This window comes from Scomber japonicus, chromosome 9 (genome assembly GCF_027409825.1).
Source record: "Scomber japonicus isolate fScoJap1 chromosome 9, fScoJap1.pri, whole genome shotgun sequence".
In the NCBI taxonomy this organism is placed as follows: Eukaryota; Metazoa; Chordata; class Actinopteri; order Scombriformes; family Scombridae; genus Scomber; species Scomber japonicus.
The window spans coordinates 21141614-21161298 of record NC_070586.1 but is presented as its reverse complement, the minus strand read 5'-3'; the positions used below and the strand labels follow the sequence as shown (position 1 = coordinate 21161298).

At 40.3% G+C, this 19685-nt stretch overlaps 3 protein-coding genes across 6 annotated transcripts; 2 read left to right on the top strand and 1 right to left on the bottom strand.

Annotated features, from left to right (window-relative positions):
* The first annotated feature begins 486 nt into the window (after positions 1-486).
* rsrc2 (arginine/serine-rich coiled-coil 2) lies at positions 487-6330 on the top strand. Of its 4 annotated transcripts, none has more exons than XM_053326206.1 (10): positions 487-616; positions 1839-1980; positions 2257-2297; positions 3588-3751; positions 4075-4206; positions 4309-4425; positions 4867-4952; positions 5046-5302; positions 5403-5492; positions 5591-6330. In XM_053326206.1, exons 1-10 carry the CDS (start codon positions 611-613, stop codon positions 5774-5776), a joined length of 1221 nt encoding a protein of 406 aa, XP_053182181.1. In that variant the 5' UTR covers positions 487-610; the 3' UTR covers positions 5777-6330. The 4 variants fall into 4 exon arrangements, with proteins under 4 accessions (XP_053182181.1, XP_053182180.1, XP_053182179.1 ...); XM_053326205.1 differs by having other exon boundaries at positions 5046-5308; XM_053326204.1 differs by having other exon boundaries at positions 4852-4952.
* A 390-nt stretch (positions 6331-6720) lies between these two features.
* Positions 6721-8685, bottom strand: si:ch211-110p13.9 (uncharacterized protein LOC562347 homolog). The gene is made up of 4 exons (XM_053326207.1): positions 8498-8685; positions 7865-7994; positions 7616-7749; positions 6721-7530 (listed from the first exon to the last, which is right to left on the bottom strand). The coding sequence occupies exons 1-4, from the start codon at positions 8615-8617 to the stop codon at positions 6751-6753; spliced, it is 1164 nt and encodes a 387-aa protein (XP_053182182.1). The 5' UTR covers positions 8618-8685; the 3' UTR covers positions 6721-6750.
* A 2769-nt stretch (positions 8686-11454) lies between these two features.
* On the top strand, positions 11455-17521 carry zcchc8 (zinc finger, CCHC domain containing 8). The gene is made up of 16 exons (XM_053325543.1): positions 11455-11464; positions 11552-11651; positions 12644-12843; positions 12980-13019; positions 13101-13175; positions 13375-13477; positions 13560-13637; positions 13764-13867; positions 14037-14102; positions 14206-14266; positions 14359-14495; positions 14605-14747; positions 14846-14952; positions 15235-15321; positions 15776-15896; positions 16195-17521. The coding sequence occupies exons 1-16, from the start codon at positions 11455-11457 to the stop codon at positions 17136-17138; spliced, it is 2376 nt and encodes a 791-aa protein (XP_053181518.1). The 3' UTR covers positions 17139-17521.
* Positions 17522-19685: the final 2164 nt, after the last annotated feature.

Genomic DNA, 19685 nt, shown 5'->3' with positions numbered 1-19685 from the left:
AACCGTTTGATCGACAAAGTTTTTGTGAACTGCACAGTTTCGGAGTAGGTGCTGCCTGACAGACAGTGCTTCGGGTGAAAAATGAAAGTAGGAGGAGCTTTGGGAGAGTTGTTCGGAGAGCCTTTGGGGTTGCCAGGTTGGATTTCTTTCCGTCTGTTGAGGGTGTATTGCTACGTTTAGCAGTGCAGTTAAAGATTAGGGTACATTTTGCTTTGCACTTGTTACCAATTATGTAATTTTAAGAGTATTAAGAGTAGCATTTTTTAAAAGAGTATTCAGATTATAGAAAGGAGTTCAAGAAAAATATTTATCTCGTCATTCCTATTATTTAAGCATATCAAACTTCGCCATCATTCCAGTTGTAAAACTGAATATCTCGTAATTATTGTTGACAGATAGCCTATCTCTGCTGCTTGTTACGGTGTTTCAATCTGGGCTCAACACACATTTGTTGCCTGAGTCTAGGGGATCTAAGAGGTGAAACCTGGCAACCCAACTCAATTTAGCTGCTGAGCTAGACAACGGCTGGTTAGCAGCTAGCTACCTCTCCGTGAACATTTGCACAGTCAACTCAAACAGCCGTGTAACATATACAGTCTGCATCAGAACTATGTCGGTGAGTTCCATTGCATAGCCACAATCAAGATATACCCGAACCCAGCATCATCTGAGCGACGTAATTGTAAGCTAACGAGTATTTATAGAGATCTGTTTTCTTAAAGATGGCGGCTAGCATCAATGCTAGTTAGATTAGCTACAGAGCACATAGCTCAGAGCTAAACATGCCCTGATTAAAGTATGAATGACGAACGTAGTTGGATTAAGCATATTCAGATAGTTTGACTGACTGGCTTTTATTTTCTGTGTCGTGCGTTTCGTTAATACTCTGGGTCAACATTTTTGTCGATGAAACACGATCATGACCCTCATTAAATCCACGGGTTTGTGTATTTGTGTGTAAGAGACATGGTTACATATAATACACATCTGCAGAAGATACGCTTTGTTGAGGACCTGTGAGGTCTGTTTATTTTGTTGAACAAGAATCAGAGTCAGAGCCAGGTTTATAGCCAGGTAGGTTTGCACATGTAAGAATTTTGCCTCGGAGTTGTGGTGTGTAACAGTAAAAATATACACAAAAGCAACTCATCCTAAATAATACTAAAAGTGGGATGATGCTGGGTCACAGGGGGTCCTGGGTCTTGTTGATGAGGACAGCTGCAGATGGGAAGACACATTTTGAGAAAAGGCAGTCATTTTTTAATTCTCAGGTTTGAAGGTGCTGTTTTTAGCCTGTTTTGACAACAACCAGTGAGCCATTAACTAAATCTCCATCTGACTTGATTTTGTTGATTTGAAAAAACGATGCAAGGATATAAAAATGTATACCATGATATTTAGAGTGAAATGGAAAGTGTCAGATAACAAAGACACAAGTTTAAAAGAAGTGACAAGGCAGTGATATTTACCATTAGGGGAAAAAACAATTTACCTTGTGTGAGGATGTATTATACTGCAGTCCATCCTTACTAAAAAACTTTTCTATTTAAATTAACTGCCTAAGTAAGTTTACTGTGTTGACAAGTGGTCTATGTGTAAAAGTTAGTATTATTTAATGCTATATAGAAAGAACCTGTATTTTAAGTGTCAACATCAAGCCATACAACCAAACATACATTTCAGTTGTATATTAAGGTGTCTTCATGGATTATGATCTAATGTCCAGAGATAGGTCACACTGCCTTTGAGAGTTCATACAACTACTTGAGCATACTGAACCCACACTGACTTGTTGCTGCTGTCTCTGCATAGCCATTATTGTTTTTGTTTTTTTCCAGGCTAGTGACGACTCTGCCGACTTGACCAGAACAGCTTCTCCAGTTCATCACAGAAAAAAACACAGCATGGAGTCATCCAGATCTCCCAGAAGCTCCAAACACCACCATTCACGGTCAAGGTCGCGCTCCAGGGACAGAAAACGTGAGTATTCAGTAGCACTCATGAGATGCATGATGATGTAAAACTACAATTACTGGGCACAGTCTGTACTCATGTTACTCATGTACTCAATTGTGCATGTTTAATGTGTGCACAGGAAATCAACAGAATCTGGTCCACTAATTGCATACAATACTAAATGAAGTAGCTTTACTGCATTCTTGCCAGAAAATGCATTTCCTGTTTTTTCTAATGAGTTTGCTGAGTAGGTCATTATCAAACATATATTCAGAGCACTTTTCTTTCTGCTGTTTCCAGGTGACAGAAAATACAGACGGAGTCGCAGCAGGAGTAAAGAGGTAATTGATAAATTCATTGCTATGATTAGAAACACATGTGATATGATTTTGAAGGTCATAAGTTATACCAGTTGTTAGCTTTAGGTCGCGGTGAGTATATTTTAATCAAGTTAAATATATTACAGTAAGTTAAGAACAAAATAAATAAGTGGACATGGGCTTACTCACATGGAAAGGGACCTTTTTTGTCCCTCCTCCCCCCCATGTTGACATGTCTCAAAGGAAGCTTTCCTCCTTGGATATTTGTCATTATTTGCAACCATTTTATATGGTGAAGAGTAGATTTTTTTTTTCTTTTATTTTTTGTTAAATCCTGTGTATAGATCACATGATAACATTTCTACAATAAATCATACTCAGCGTGCTAATGCACGAAGAGACTGAACAGAAGACCCTGCTGACATAGCAAAATAATATGTCTACTACTGGGACAGGTAACTATCTGCCATTCAAACTCCTATTTGTCTCACACTATTAGTAGAAAAGATGGAATTAACTCTTGCAGCTAGGGATGGGCATAATTAATCAAATTAAGCATTCAATTAATATAAATAGAATGGTGTTTTTTATACTCTATGTAATTATGCAGTTTTGCCTGTCAGACTAATGTATCTGTATAAAGAGTAACAGCTTCTGCCCTTCTGTTAAGTAATATGTTATTTCATGTTCATGAAGAGCCATTCCAAACTGCTTTTGTCAAGTCTTTTGACAATTTGACATAAGGAAGTTAAACCTTGCAAAAATAAACATTATATACATACACATGCGTCATTTCTAATTTATGAAGTTATTCTGTGTTTTCCATGATAATATGTCATTGTGTGTCGTGTGATTTGGATAACTTAAAGCTATAAAAAATAAGTTGAATGCCCATCCCTACTTCCACCTTTCAGTGCGGTTGATATCGATGAATTTAGGTGATGTTGTTGTTGTTGTTGAATAATGATGTATTGATGAACCACATTTAATTTTTTTTCTCCTGAAAATCAGATCTTAAGGTTTGCATGCTCACTGATAAAAGATGTGAGAGGTTCCCAACAGGCTGGCTTGATTAATTGCTGTTATTGTATTGACATGAGTGCAGACAAAGTAGTCCATTTTACACAAATGGCCACACTTGCAAACATTTCTGAGGATGACATTTTGTAAATGTTACAGAAATGGATTTGAAATGACAAGGGCTTTTTTTTCAACTTGTCAAATTTATTACATACCCTCTGCTATAAGCCATGGTACTAACTCTTTTTGTTGCACTATTTTCCTGAAAGAGACAACTTCTTCTTAAAACAGGCACGAAAGAGGGACTCTGAGAAGCCATCAAAATCTCACAAAAAAACAGACGAGCTGCAAGAGCAAGAGAGACTTTCGGCAGAGAATGGAGAGGAGCGGTCCAGACGCAAAGACAGGAAGTCCTCCAGAGGTCGGAGCGTGTCCAGATCACACTCACGAGAGAGGTTAGTCTGGTCACTTAATCTATTGTTGGTAGGTCTGCTAGCTCATTGAATGACACAGAAGAAAAGTTGTTATTATTGAGGGTCTGGTATAATGAGAAAGATTATATTATTTTTATATTGATATTATTTGTTTGAATAAGTGAAGCCCCATAAATAAACATATTGAGCATTAAATATTATTGTAAAACTTATGGTTTCATTACATAAAGCTAAATATTTTTTGATATATAGTAGATCATCTATTCTGAAATTTTTTCAAGGTAAATTACCGTAGTGGTTCAGCAGTTTCATTTGTTCGCGTTGATGGATCTTGTTACTTTCAGGCGGCATCGCAGCAGGAGTAGGGACAAACGACGATCGCAATCACACAGCCGGGACAGGAAGAAGAAAGCCAGGTCTCGCTCACGTTCAAAGTCCAAACACAGACATCACAGCAGAAGTCGCAGCAAGAGCAGGTAGGTTTCATTGAATATCAAATGACATGTTTTTGGACTGTAGTCCCCATGTTTACCATTCTCCATGTCACTGACATGTAATTCTTCTGGTTGTTTCACCAGGGAGCGAAAGAAGAGGAGTGAGAAAGTGCGTAGAAAGAGTCAAAGCAGGTCTGTTAATCCACCTGCCTTCCGGGGCCGAAACACAGCTATGGATGCACAAGAGGCTTTGGCCAGGAGGTAAGGCAACAGGTTTCAAGGTCATTCTGTCCTGGATGATTTTGGTCAATGTTAGTGGCTCTTACTACATCAACATGATTGCCGCTACAAAGGTTTTTTTCTCCTTTTATTTTATTTAATAGACATTGTCAAGTTAGTAAAACAAGGACAAATGTGATTGCTGATGTGTACAGGTGACTTAGAAGATTGACTATGTAATAATAATATCCCAGGCCTCTTTGTTGCATGGTGCCCCTCATTTCCCTTAAAATCTCTACTGTTCTCTATTGAATGAAGGTACATGTAAATGTAATTGGCTGTCTATGGCCGATGTCTCTTAGATGTTAGACTGTGATCAACATTTTTCAATGGCAAGTTCGTTTTAGGTCCTCACAGGTACACAGCAGGGAGCAGTTTGTGTTTTTTAAACCAACTGAGTTTTTTCAGTCTTCTTTTTTCCAGGCTGGAGAGAGCAAAGAAACTACAGGAACAGAAGGAAAAAGAAATGTTGGAGAAACAGCAGCAGCAACAGCAGGAGATTGCTGCAGGTGAGAAGTGATTGTTGTGCCAAGTTTTAAAGTCTTCACAATTTGAGTCAAAATTCTTACAGACTTGTGCTGATCTTTGTACTTTGCTTGCAGTGACAGCCCCTATTGCAGCAGCTGCAGCTGCTGCCGCCACAAACCCTGCTCTTAATGTGGCAGCCCTCCTGGCCTCTGGGACGCAGGTCACGCCTCAGATCGCCATGGCAGCACAGATGGCAGCCCTTCAAGCAAAAACATTGGCGGAGACGGGCATTGCAGTGCCCAGCTACTATAACCCATCTGCTGTAAACCCCTCGAAGTTTGCAGAGCAGGAGAAAAAGAGGAAAATGCTATGGCAGGGAAAGAAGGAAGGGGTAAGAGTAAGTAATGGACACTACAACATAATATTTCCTTTAACTTTCTGTATAAATGTTTTGTTACATGACGTTTACCATTCTGTTTCTAACTTTTAAGGACAAGTCCCAGACAGCTGAGTTGTGGGAGAAGCTAAACTTTGGAAACAAGGACCAAAATGTCAAATTTCGCAAATTAATGGGTATTAAAGTACGTACATTTATTTAATCCTATTACTTAACCAAAATGTATTTGAAAACTTATGTTAAACAGTTTTCCAACCTGTAACTTTGCTGTCCTTTTTTCAGGGAGAAGAGGAGGGAGAACCTTCGAAACCACTCAATGATGATGGCTTGAAGACTCTTCAAAAGCAGGAGGAGATGTTCAGGAACCTTGACGTTCAGTACGAGATGGCTAGATCTCAAACACACACCCAGAGGGGAATGGGCCTCGGCTTCACCTCCTCATTTTCACGGGGGATGGATTCGATCTAGTGCAAAACCCATGGCTGTCTTTGCCACTTACCTGATCATATAGGACTACCAACTCATCGCTAGCCCTTAAGCTTGCATGGATGTTGCTCTGAATCTGTAATTTATTTATAGACAAACATCTCGCATATTGGTACATTATAATGTAAATAGAAAGGTGCTGAGTTTGTCTCAGTGTTTATTAATCTGTACATCTTTGAAAAAGGAAGCATCAGTGTGACTGTCTGATGCTGGTTGAAATTAGATATTTGTTTGAGTAATGTGGTAGCTTTTTTTTAAACTCATAAATATATATATGTGATTTGTTTTGAACATGAATTGAATAAGTGGTTCAAGTGAACACTGTTTACATCCATTTAGCAAAAGGCACCTGAAGTCAATGTAGCATTATCTGAATCCCTCATTTTCATTTCTCCTGACTGGGAAAAACAAAACAGCGGGGTGTAATACATATGGTCTTCAGGACTGCCACGGATAAAGACAGACCTGAAAGGAGTAATCGCGTATTTCATGTTCTTGAAATAAATTAGTTTGTGTTGAATGAGGTGTTATTCTATTACCTCAGTTTGTATTTCATGTAATGTATGTGTGGGTTTTTACATTTGGTTAACATACATTTGATGTTGGGTCTGGGCTGAAATTTACATGATATTTTTCAAAGCACATACCAAGTAACATAACATAACAAGTAAGAGCAAAATGGAATTCATCACATGGAATTAAAACTGCGTCAACTCATTAAATAACAAATGTGTAAAGAAGTAACACTAAATGATATTGTCACAATCAAATTCCACTGAAAGCCAACAGAGTGATACAGTTATGCAGCTGTAGCTGTTGTTAATACTATGTTCATCAGAAAATATATTGTCTAAAATAAAGAAGCACAAATCACATACAAAAATATACATTTATTAGAATACAAGTAGTTTGGTAATATTGTGGGTCTCCATGGAGACAATCAAAAAGAAAAACTTTTATTTGCAAATAAGACTGGAATAAAGCACATGAGCCACACCAGTGATGAGGTTGTGGTTGGCAAACTCAAGGATAAGGAGCAATATTGGGTATTCACTACGTCTTTTCTCAAGGGTGGATTCTTCACTTAAACCCATCCAGTGAAGCAGCAGTGTCCACATGGCTTCAGGGAATAGCTCTGTGGCCAGTTCCTCAGCAGGTGGCAAGTCACTGATATGCTCAATATGTTGAACTTTAAAGCCCTCCACTTTCTGACTGATGCTGCCATTGGCTGCATTAAACTGCTGGCCAAGCCATCGCCCGATACAATTAAGCAGGGAGCTTGAATACACACAGCCCCAGTCTTTGGTCTTTAACAGTGCCAACACAGCTTCTGTCACATCCTTTTCTTCTAGTTTCCCATGAACGTACCGATCAATGTTCTCCAAAAAGAGCAACGTAGTCTCCAGCTGCTGCTCTGTGAAGCTTTGAGTCTCAGAGGAGAATTTGTCACCCAAGCTGTGCAGTTTTTGTCTCACCATGGGTAAAAGAAGTTGGTTCTGCTCAGTTTGCAAGCTCTGCTTTGGAGAACAGCAATAATCATGATCTGCTGATGTATCACCTGTGTCACTGCTGCATACATCCACCATTTCCTGGTCAATCTTGCAATGCTGAGCTTGTGATGGGATTTCAATCCTTGGCTCTGTATTGCACAGGCTGCTGGACACAGCGACATCCAGCTGCACACTGAGACTGTAACTCATTTTCAGATGGCTGTCAATCTGCGATTTCCAGACATCCTACAGAGGAGACAAAATTATATTGGGGGTAAATATAAAATAAACAGTTACATCATGTAGAGACATTTATGATCTGAATGAATACCTGGAAATTCTCCAGCACAGCAAGCTGTTCCTGCTTATTGTACATTTCGAAGGCAACTCGAAAAAGTCCTTGAACGCTGTAGAACCAGAGGCTGTTACTTGCAGTCGGTACCTTCAGCCCATGAAATCTGAAAGCTGCAACAAACCAACAGGAGCACAACATGGTCTAGTATGGGTGCCTGTGTTTGTGTGCATTGGTGTAAACTATGTGAAGTCAGTTTTATGTCTTTATGGTTCTATTTTCACTTACATGAGGAAAAATGTATTTTTGTGGCCAGTCCCTTCTTGGCAAATTTGGCATGGTATCTAGGATGGTTCTCTGTACGGATGTCAGTATTAGAGAACAGATCAGCTCCTAAATAGAGAGGAGCCACTGGACCCTGAAACAGAAACAGATATGACATATGTGAAGCCACCTTGTGAAGTCTTCAATTTAAATATGGAGGTGAATTAAATCATTTTATATTTAAAAAAGAAGCTCACTGTATTTAACTGGCATTAATGTACAATACATAAAGTAAATGTTTTGATTATGTGTTTGATTAACATTTAGTAGCTGAGTTAATGAGGCAAGTAAAAACCTTAGCAAAATAATTGTTTCCACATGTTTCTGTTACTGCCGGCAACATATTTAACATATTTATATGCTGTTTGATTTTTTTTTTTGGATATACAATTAAAAATAAACGGTATATGACACATTATAGATGGTGTTTGGTCTTTCCTAGCTGTGGTCATGTGATGCTGCTGCTAATGATGATAATATGGCCGATCTAGCACCCACTCACTGTTTCAATAGTTGTGAGTAACGCAACTAAACAAATCTACTGTGTTCGTCTACCTTTTAAGATATTTAAGCTTGCATTAATACTTCAACACTCACCATGTCGGGACACTCTGTGAGCCTGAATGAAGTCACATTTACCAGGTAAATATAGCGAATTTTCCGTGAGCCTCCGTTCCACTGCGGTAAGGTTAGGTGGGTAGTTGAGACACTTGACATCGCTGGCTGGAAGCAAATGTCCAGTCGGTCCTTTCGTGGTGGAAAATACAGCAGACGAAAGTAAAGAAGTCAACAACAAACCCAAGTCGATAATTCAAAGGGAAACAGGTAGTGGGGCGTGTTTGTCCCTCAACGCTGTCTTACAGACCAAAGATGTCAAAACTGGCCTAACGCTGAACTGATCTTTTTGTTGCTGACAATTGGATATCGACAGTAATGGACGTATATTTACTCGAGTCAAGTACTGAGTATATTTTTTGAAGTACTTGTATATGTTGTTTGTTTTTTTGCGACCATCCACTGTATTTCAGGGGGATATATTGTTATTTTTACTCCATTACATTTATTCTAGTTCTCATTCTACGGCACTGAATGTCTTTGTCTGCAATGTGTAGATGTTTTTTTGTTGTTGTTTTTAAAAAAATTATATTTATATTTACACTATTCTGCACTACACACATATATAGTTTTTATTTTCAGTCTCATTCTTACACTGTTTATGTTTGTGTTTATTGTTTAATGTTCACATTTATTGCACATTCTGTTGGCATCTGGACCACATTGAATTTCTTGTACTTGCCATTTGACAAATAAATCAGATTCTGATTCAGTTCAACTTAAATTCTTTACTTAATCCATCCATCCATCCATCCATCTTCTTCCGCTTATCTGGGTTGGGGCAGCAGCCTAAGCAGGGAAGCCCAGACTTCGTCCAGCTCGTCCAGGGGGGACTCCGAGGTGTTCCCAGGCCAGCCAAGAGACATAGTCTCTCCAGTGTGTCTTGGATATTCCCTGGGGCCTCCTACCGGTGGGACGTGCCCTGGACACCTCAACAGGGAGGTGTACAGGGGCATCCTAACTACATGCCCAAGCCACCTCATCTGGCTCCTCTCAACGCGGAGGAGCAGCAGGTCTACTCCGAGCTCCTCCCGGATGACCGAACTTCTCACCCTATCTCTAAGGGAGAGCCCAGCCACCCTACGGAGGAAGCTCATTTCGGCCGCTTGTACCCGCAATCTTGTTCTTTCGGTCACTACCATGACCATAGGTGAGGGTAGGAACAAAGATCCACTGGTAAATCGAGAGCTTTGCCTTTCAGCTCAGCTCCCTCTTCACCACAACGGATCTGTGCAGAGTACACATTACTACAGACGCCATACCGCTCCATCCTTCCCTCACTCGTGAACAAGACCCCAAGGTACTTGAACTCCTCCACTTGGGACAGGATCTCATCCCCGACCCGGAGAGTGCACTCCACCATTTTCTGACTGAGGACCATGGACTCGAATTTGGAGGTGCTGATTCTGACCCCAGCCGCTTCACACTTGGCAGCGAACCGATCCAGTAACAGTTGGAGGTCACGGTCTGATGAAGCCAACAGGACTACATCATCCACAAAAAGCAGTGACCCAATCCTGAGGTCACCAAACCGGACCCCCTCAACGCCCTGGCTGCGCCTAGAAATCCTGTCCGTAAAGATTATGAACAGGATTGGTGACAAAGGGCAGCCCTGGCGGAGTCCAACCCTCACCGGAAACAAGTCCGACTTACTACCGGCAATGCGGACCAAGCTCAACACTGGTCGTACAGGGAACGGACGGCCCATATCAGGGGGTCCGATACCCTGTACTCCCGGAGAACCTCCCTCAGGACTCCCCGTGGCACATGGTCGAATGCCTTCTCCAAGTCTAAAAACACATAGTTGGGCAAACTCCCATGCACCCTCAAGGACCTTGCAGAGGGTGTAGAGCTGGTCCACAGTTCCACGACCTGGACGAAAACCACATTGCTCCTCCTGAATTCGACCATCCAACGGACCCTCCACTCCAGTACCCCTGAATAGACCTTACCAGGGAGGCTGAGGAGTGTTATCCCCCTATAGTTGGAACACACCCTCCAGTCCCCCTTCTTAAAAAGAGGGACCACCACCCCAGTTTGCCAATCCAGAGGCACTGCCCCCAATATCCACGCAATGCTGCAGAGTCGTGTCAACCATGACAGCCCCACAACATCCAGGGCCTTGAGGAACTTGGGGTGGATCTCATCCACCCCCGGGGCCCTGCCACCGAGGAGCTTCTTGACCACCTCAGCGACCTCAGCCCCAGCCAGAGATAGGAGAGCCCACACCTGGGTCCCCAGGCCCTGTTTCCTTACCGGAAGGCATGTCGGTGGGATTGAGGACGTCTTCAAAGTATTTCTTCCACCAATCCACAACGTCCCGAGTTGAGGTCAGCAGTGCACTGTCCCCACCATACACAGTGTTGACGGTCTACTGCTTCCCCCTCCTGAGACACCGGATGGTGGTCCAGAACCTCTTCCGCCGTCTGGAAGTCGTTCTCCATGGCCTCAACGAACTCCTCCCATGTCCTGGTGCCAAGTGCACATGTGGACACCCTTATGCTTGAACATGGTGTTCGTTATGGACAATCTGTGACAAGCACAGAAGTCCAATAACAACGCACCGCTCGGGTTCAGATTGGGGGGGGGGGCGTTCCTCCCAATCACACTTCATCTTACTGTCGCTGCCAACGTGAGCGTTGAAGTCCCCCAACAGAACGAGGGAATCCCCAGAGGGAGCACTCTCCAGGACCCCCTCTAAGGAATCCAAAAAGGGTGGATACTAGTGGGTGGACCGCACAAACAACAGTCAGGATCCATCCCTCCACCCGAAGGTAGAGGGAGGCTACTCTCTCGTCCACTGGGGTAAACTTCAACATACAGGCACCAAGCCGGGGGGCAATAAGTATTGCCACACCTGCCCGGCGCCACTCACCAGTGGCAACAGAGTGGAAGAGAGTCCAACCCCTCTCAAGAAGACTGGTTCCAGAGCCCTAGCAATGTGTCAAGGTGATTCTGATTCAAGAGGAACTTCTTAACCTCGCGCACCAGCTCAGGCAGCTTCCCCACCAGAGAGGTGACATTCCACGTCCCTAGAGCTAGCTTCTGCAGCCAAGGATCGGAACACCAAGGTCCCCACCTTCAGCCGCCACCCAGCTCACATTGCACCCGGCCCCTTTGGCCCCTCCTACGGGTGGTGAGTCTGCGGGAAGGTCTTTACTTAATATTTTAGGTAAATTAGATGAAATTGCATCCTCACTTTAAAACATCACACAAAAACATCCCAATACTTCCTTCTTCTACTGGATATCACAGGCAAACACTTAAGATGTATGTAAAATACTTTACTTTGAAAATGAGATTATATCTGATCGAGAATCTATGAATACGCAAATATTTTTAATTTCAGAAGTTTAACTACTAGACACAAGATGTCTCCTACTTCCCTAGAAAGTAAATTCTAGGGTGTATGTGGACTGGAGACTTTAACTTTCCACATGACATTTGAATGAGTTGTATAGGCCTACTGGACCACGTGTGGCTTCGAAACTATTTGTGATATTACAAATCGTGCATGCCCACAACTGTGAGCACAGAGAAACTGCACTTTCAGCAGATGAATGTGAAAACAGCTTTCTAGTGTCAAACTCTGCACATATATCATTGAGCATAGTGACATGGCAACATCCAACTGTAGATAAGATAGGATGCATCTTTATTGATTCCCCATGGGAGAAAAATAAAGTAAAGTGTGAACTAATGAATAATGAATGAAATCAAAGACTCTATACAGTAAACAATCTCTGTGTAAATACATTTCCAATAAATAAATGAGCAATATGTAGACGCTCCTGTGATTGTATACATGTGTGCTATGTCCCTGGGATTTACATAGGACAGCATCAGTCTTTTTAGTGGGAGTGGGAGGTACTGGGAGCTGTGGTGTTGTACAGTCTGATGGCTGATGCTTTGAAAGAGAAGAAAAACATACATTTGAGTGGAGCCAGACTTTATGTAAAACAAGCTTCTCTGTAGTCTTTGAAGCAGCACAAGACAGCCTTCTGCGTTTATCAAATGTATTACACCTGTGAGGCAAAACTGTGGGATAAAAACACCATGAACATTAGCATAACACGTGACGCATGTACCAATGAACGCAGAGAGTGGCTACTTTGACCTCTGAACCAGCGTCTTGGTCCGCAAAGTAAAAATGGCTGAAGTAGATTTCGGGGATACTGAGCTCTTTCAGCAGCTAGATGACTCTGCACCGCCGGTCCCGTCGCATATTCGCTTCACAGATAATGAAGAAGACGAGGAGGAGAAAGGCCTGCCCCGGAGCCAACTGGAGGAGTACGACGACCACATACAGAGACTAACCGAGGAGAATATCCTTACCTCTGTTAGCTCCTTGGCTAACCTTTGCTAGCTGTTGTCGTCAACCAAAACAGAAAATGTACATCCTGCTAATGTCTACTAATCTCATATGTTTTAAACTATTTAATCCCTTAACTCATTGACCACATAAAGGTTTGAGAAGAAAACTTAACATCCTGACACGACCAAGGTAATTAGACACATTTAGCGCGCATTACATGTTAAATCTGATGAGCCGGTGACTGACTGTCGTTTCTTCCTGTCATTACAGCGGCATCACGGTGGATGATGTCAACTTCGACGGGCCAGTTCTTCAAATCCTTTATACCAACAACTTTATATCAAAGTAAGCTATCTTTTCTCAGCAAATATCCGCTTATGTACTCACTTTTGGTTTGAATGACTGATTAGTGTTGTCATATGTCAAGTTGACATTTGCAATATTGGGGCTAATCAGATCAAATAGACCTCCTTGTGTGTGCAGATTGATCAATAAAACACAATGTTTTGATAATCAATAATGATTAAATGTCTTCCCGCTTCAGGCAGTGTCGTCAAGAAATTGAAGATAACATCTGCAATGTGATTTTGAAGCACCAGAAACCGGCCAATCAAAAGAAAATTCCCTCCTCTCACCTGAAACCACAGGTATATGTCCCAAAACATATGTTATTGCAATGACTATCATTACAATTGACTTTGCTTATAACCAGTTTTACCCTCTATGAAGAATTCAGCGTTTGCTCTGGAGGAAGATTTGGAGAAGTCGTCTTCCAGTAGTATAAGAACAACAACGGAAGCCTTTAAAGTGAGTATTTAAATATTTACTGTTAAATTTCGGGGGTTTCATGTTGGCATGATAAAGCAAATGGGAGTAATAGCCTTCATGATACATTAAAATATAATAATCATTTTCCTTGTTGTTCTTTTCTAGGTAGTTGGAAGTGTTTTGTATTTCACGACATTCAGTGTTGATAAACTTGGACAACCTCTGCAAAGTGAGAACCCTCAGCTAACAGATGGATGGGAAGTTCCAGCGTATCTTTACGATAGATAAATTCACAGATTTCCTGTTGGAAGGATATTCACATTTCAACTGTGCTCATTAAAATAGCCAACTTCTGTCATGATGTTGAAGCAGACATGGTAATGCTTTTGCTGCTGTATTGTGCACAAACATGATTTAAATTCCTGAATTGTTGCAAAGCTACCACCAGGTTTTCAACCAAGTCATTGGCACAGAGGGACAGGACATAGAAATGAAGGACAAAAGGTATGACTGGCATTATTAATGAAGATTTATATGTTTTCCATCTGACTGTTTCTGTGTGCCAAAGAACTAAATAATGAGTCCATCACTGATCTGTTCATTGCAGACCTAAATCTATGTGTTTCAACTGTGGCTCGAGCAGCCATCAAATGAGAGACTGTCCCAAGGTAACAATCAATAAACATTCATATAGAATGAACCCAAGTTAAATATAAATCCACATTTGATTTATTACATTTATGCATTGTTTCTTTCCTAGCCTAAAGACATGGCTGCCATTAATGAAAGAAGAAAGGAGTTTAATCAGAATAGCAACCAGGCCGTGCAGGGTAACCAGCGATACCATGCTGATGAAGTGGAGGAGCGATTCTCCAAATACAAGCCTGGAGTCATGAGGCAGGATTGTTATTTTGTACACGACAGACATGAATATAATTTCATGAGATGTATTATCTTTTTTAATATTATCCCTGAGTGTTTTCTTCTGCGTTGTGCTTCTGAACAGTGAGGAGCTGTTGTCAGCACTGGGAATTGATGGCAACACCCTCCCCCCTCTGATATATCGCATGAGGCAGCTGGGATACCCACCAGGTTGGCTCAAAGAGGCAGAGATGGAAAACTCTGGTTTAGCACTATATGATGGGAACGGTATGTTTTAAATCAAATTTGAAGAAACTATCTGTTTGCATTGATTTACTTTGGGAAAGCTACTGCAAGACATACTAATTTTTTTTTCTCTTCTGTAGTTTCAAAAGAAGGTGAAAATACCAACACACAAAACGTCACATATGATGTTTCCAAACTAATAGATTTCCCAGGATTCAATGTACCAGCACCAAACAAAATGAAAGACGTAAGTCCTCTCACATAACATCTTTTCAGTGTATCAATTGTATCACTGATTTTTCTCAAAAATAAGAGAAACTGAAAATGGATATTTTGTTGTGGTGTGATGTGATTTCACCAGCATTTTGTATTTATATGTATATACTTATTTTCATTATGCACAGGCATTGTGCATACCATGTTTACAGAAATATAATGGCTTTCTTCCATATAGCCTTTATGGTTGCAGGGCATCTACAAAACAGTTGTATGTCTCACCCTTTTTTTCTCTTTTTTTCCTGACATCCAGGAATTCATGCAGTTTGGTTCTATCCCAATGCAGAGCAACCACATGAAGCAAAACTACGCAGCCTACCTGTCCAACAACTTTGCTGCGGTAATGATGTTAAATTATGTGCCACACCTTCTTTTCATAACTCAACACTTGTGTACACCTCCTTGAGTAGTATTTATCCTATCTATACTGACTCTCCATGATACCACTCTGGCTTACAATGAAATACATGTTTTCAAAAACAGCTGTAGAGCTACTATAATCCTGTAGTAAACATGGCAGTGATTTCTGTACCATATTATGTTCTGTAGCATTCCAGTGGTCATGGAAAGAAAGATTAATGTGGAAATCTGTGTGAATTATGAAACAGTGGGATAAGATTGATGAAACATACAAATTAATAAACCATGGTAATCGATTAGTAAACTGTGCACATTTTTACATTCCCAGTCTTAATCAGTTTGTTAATTATGATGAAGACATTTTGTGTATGTCTACGCTTGGACAAAGTCTTTAAATATTCTCATTCCACGTGTCATTCTTCCACCCTCAACAGCCTGGAGCCACCTGCAACAAGAGGCGGCATGAATCTGACTCATCTCCACAGCTAAGGAAGAAGACGAGGTCCAGCCCTGATCGGAGCTCAGACAGGAGCTCTGATATGGATATTGAATCAGGTAACATATGTTTATAGGGCACATTATGGTGTATCTTAAATGTCCTTCACAAGTTACCAGAACACAAAGTAATGCTTTGCTACTGCAGTGAAAAGCAGCAATAGTGATTCTGATTTTGATTTACATTTTTTTGTTCATATGACTTGATACATATATTAACACAATGTTTCCCTGAAACCATCTATGAGTAAAATATGTTTAATTCATAGGTGAAATACAGAATACAACACAGTAACACTCAAAGTTGCCTCTTTGTTGGTGTCATGTCTTTGAATTACTTATGTGTGTCTTGCTGCAGATCCAGGAACACCTTATAACCAAGGTGCAGGTGACTTCCAGTTCCAACCACCGCTGCCCCCTGGCTCTCCTTGTTTCAGTTCACCTCCTCCTTTACCCCATGGCACTCCTCCCGCTACTCCCACTCCCCCTCCTCTCCCTAAAGGTACTCCTCCTCCCACACCTACAAATGGCTCTCCAGCTTTGCGAGGGCAAAACTGGGTAGTGGTTGATGAGACTGTGGAGGGAACGGAGGATGAACTGACTCTGGAGGAACTGGAGGAGCAGCAGCGGCTGATCTGGGCAGCTCTTGAAAATGCTGACACAGCTACCAATAGTGACTGTGAGACACCTGCGATGGGAACACCAGTACCCAGTTCATCAAGCGTGTCCACACCTGTGCACGTTGACACAGAAACGGAAGAGATTGAAGAAACAATGGACACAACAGGACCTGCAGAAACATGCAATACCAGTGAAAATCAGATGGAACCTGGAGTTCCAGAGGTTTACTCTGACAGCCCGGGATCTGTCAAAGCCAAGGAGGACAGTCCGCAAAGCCCTGAACCAGTCAAAGCCCAAAATGATAACCCTCAGAGTCCTGGTCCAGTCAAAGCCCAAGATGATAACCCTCAGAGTCCTGGTCCAGTCAAAGCCCAAGATGATAACCCTCAGAGTCCTGGTCCAGTCAAATCCCAGGAGGACAGCCCACAGAGCCCTGAGCCAATGAAATGCCAGGAAGACAACCCACAGAGCCCTTTACCTGCTGGAGGAACTGGAGAGGGTGCCTCTCCTAAGCATGGTGATAAGGTAACAGCTGTTCCTCATCGGAGCAAGTTTGCAGCTGGCATCGTTCCTTTTGAAGACACACCAGAATATACGGAAGTTGCTGAGGCTACAGGGACATACCTTAAGATCAGAGACTTACTCAAGTGTTCACCTCGAAATTTGTCCAAGAAAAAATAAGTTTACTTTGTGTATTATAACACAAAGATACCTTGACATTTTTTAAGCTAAAAATTTCTATTTTCATTTTCATGACCATCTTATCGAGCATTTTTTTTATTTCATTATTTTGTACGAAGTTGAATATCAATTCTGTATATACATTTGATCTGTAAACATACAATTTGGCAAGGGAAGTGAGGGATGCTGCAACACCAATGGTTTGTAGGGTTTGACCCATGTGTCTCCAATTTTTGTCGCAGTAATGCCTTTTATTGTAAAAATTGTCAATGGTCATGTTCTGACCTGCATTGATTTTCATATCATGGTATTTTAAATGGCTTTTTTCTATTTTTGTCCCACTTGAATTGAACCAACATTCTTAAGTAAACATCTTGTCTTTGCTTCAGTTCTTTATTTCATCTAGCAGCCATGGCTAGATCTCTTTTTAACTCTTTGTATTATAGAGACATTTCACTGTGTGCTGACAGCACAGATGTGAGCTATGATGTTATGTATTTGATGCTTATCCATTTATAGCAGAGCTCAGTGAACAAGTTACCATTTTGTTGCTAAAATTAGCTCACCTGCTGATTATAGTACCTCCTGATGATGCATATTTTGAATGGAATTGTATATAATTGAAACTCTACCCCACAATGTTTTACATTTTGTTCCTGTTATTCCCCTTCTTAATTATACCATTGATCAAACCGATTCTTATCACAGCTGAAATAGATTTCATATGCTTCTTTCAAACTGATCTACTGACATAAAACAAAATGTTCAAATAACAAGTGCCTCTAGCTACTGAGTATTTGCCAGTTATTGCTTGACTTTTAGTAGCACGATTGCTTGGTGTGTTTCCTTTTAACAGAAACAGAGTACTAATAGTAAAGTAAACTAATAATAAACTATAAATAGGATTACTTTAATGGAGGCATTAGAATTGGTAAGTCTGGTAATTTGACATATATTATTGAGAATATTTACAGCAAAATATACTCTTTCAAAAATAATACAATTTCCCAACATTTTGAATATTGTCAATCAGTCGTGTTTACTATTAGCTTATACAGTACACATCAACACTGAGACAAACAGAATTTCTATTGTATTTATACTGAATTCTTTCCATAATTGTGCATGCATATTTTATACACACACACTCCTTCATACATACTTATGCAAATGTTCACTCACAAGCACATACTGTATGTGTCACTATGTAGTTCACAGAAGAGCATATGTGAACTTCGAAGAATGACTTTGAAATGAATTAATTCTTTAATCCCCTTCAAAATCGTGTTATTCTGTTATTACATCATTTTATTCCTCTGGGATTGAAGTTTACCTCACAGTCATCATTTCAGGATTTTGAAGTCCACTTTTATATTCTGAATAGATTCTCAGAATCCTCAGATCTGAGTCAATGGTCAAACTACTAAATTCAGTCAGTTTCCTGAATTGCGTCTATATTTCCCATCCAGGCAGACAGAAATGACTTATCCTTGCTTGTTCTTTTAAGTCATTTTGTATGAAAATATACAGTAAAGCAATACAATGTAACAATATTATATAGACAAATGTTTAATTTATTTTCACTTTGTACAAATTGAGGAACTATTTCAATCAGGAAATGGAAACAACTTAAATTGATTAGCTTTTTTTTTTTTTTTTTTTTACTGTGAAGTGAAAGGAATATATTTTCTATTAGAGTCTCTGAGGACTCTGGAAGTACCTTCACAACATTGGAAGTGTTAAGTGATCTCCTGGAGCTTTACAACAACACTGATATTTATTTTCAGCAAAAATGGTTCATTAGTATGGAGTGCTTTGTTTATTAGGACCGTGTACAGTATTAAACAAGTCTTCCCATTTGATATACTTTACCAGAGTTAGCTGTGTTACTTGACATAACTGAATTATTTGTTAAATAATATTACAAAATTTGCATTAACATTATTTAACTTTTTTTTCTCTCCCAAACTTCATTAAGCAATTCACATATTACAGAACAACATAAAACTTAAAACCATGGGACACAAATATAGCATGAATAACATCAATAATACACACAAGAAAATTAATAGCAATAAGGAGTTATGGAATAAAGGTAAAATTGATAATTTTATCAACACAGATCTTTCATAAACAGATTTATCTGGTGACCCATAATTTGAGGGGCCCGGGAAACACTGCACTAAACTGGCTCCACCTCTAGCAGATACAAGAGTAACAAGCTGCTTACACATTGATGCTTCAGTATTAATAATCTAATGATGTCATATATAATAATATATCATATTTACCAAACCATACTTTTACTTTAACTACATTTTACTACACTTTTATTAGAGTGTATTATTTCATGGAGGACTTTTACTTTGTAATGGAGTTTGTTTTTAGTTAATTATTTACATTACTGTACTAGTCCCTTTACTGAAGTAAAACGTGTATACTTCTTCCATCACTGATCATGTGACTCCCTTTTGAGTGACGCCAGTTTAATAGCTTGCTTGTGACAGTAAAAGTTGTATAGTGTCCCGGTGTTTGGCTGTAGTTGGG

What these genes read in the sequence shown, in the direction of transcription:
- rsrc2 (XM_053326203.1), top strand. An exon ending in CAAGAGGCTTTGGCCAGGAG is followed by an intron (nt 4,426 to 4,851) that starts GTAAGGCAACAG and finishes GAGTTTTTTCAG; the next exon opens with TCTTCTTTTTTCCAGGCTGG. An exon ending in GAAAGAAGGAAGGGGTAAGA is followed by an intron (nt 5,309 to 5,402) that starts GTAAGTAATGGA and finishes CTAACTTTTAAG; the next exon opens with GACAAGTCCCAGACAGCTGA.
- si:ch211-110p13.9 (XM_053326207.1), bottom strand. Translation starts at nt 8,617, where the DNA reads ATGTCAAGTGTCTCAACTACCCACCTAACCTTACCGCAGTGGAACGGA. An exon ending in TCACAGAGTGTCCCGACATG is followed by an intron (nt 7,995 to 8,497) that starts GTGAGTGTTGAA and finishes TTTCTGTTTCAG; the next exon opens with GGTCCAGTGGCTCCTCTCTA. An exon ending in CTGTGCTGGAGAATTTCCAG is followed by an intron (nt 7,531 to 7,615) that starts GTATTCATTCAG and finishes TCTCCTCTGTAG; the next exon opens with GATGTCTGGAAATCGCAGAT.
- zcchc8 (XM_053325543.1), top strand. An exon ending in ATAGAAATGAAGGACAAAAG is followed by an intron (nt 14,103 to 14,205) that starts GTATGACTGGCA and finishes TGTTCATTGCAG; the next exon opens with ACCTAAATCTATGTGTTTCA. An exon ending in CACCAAACAAAATGAAAGAC is followed by an intron (nt 14,953 to 15,234) that starts GTAAGTCCTCTC and finishes CCTGACATCCAG; the next exon opens with GAATTCATGCAGTTTGGTTC.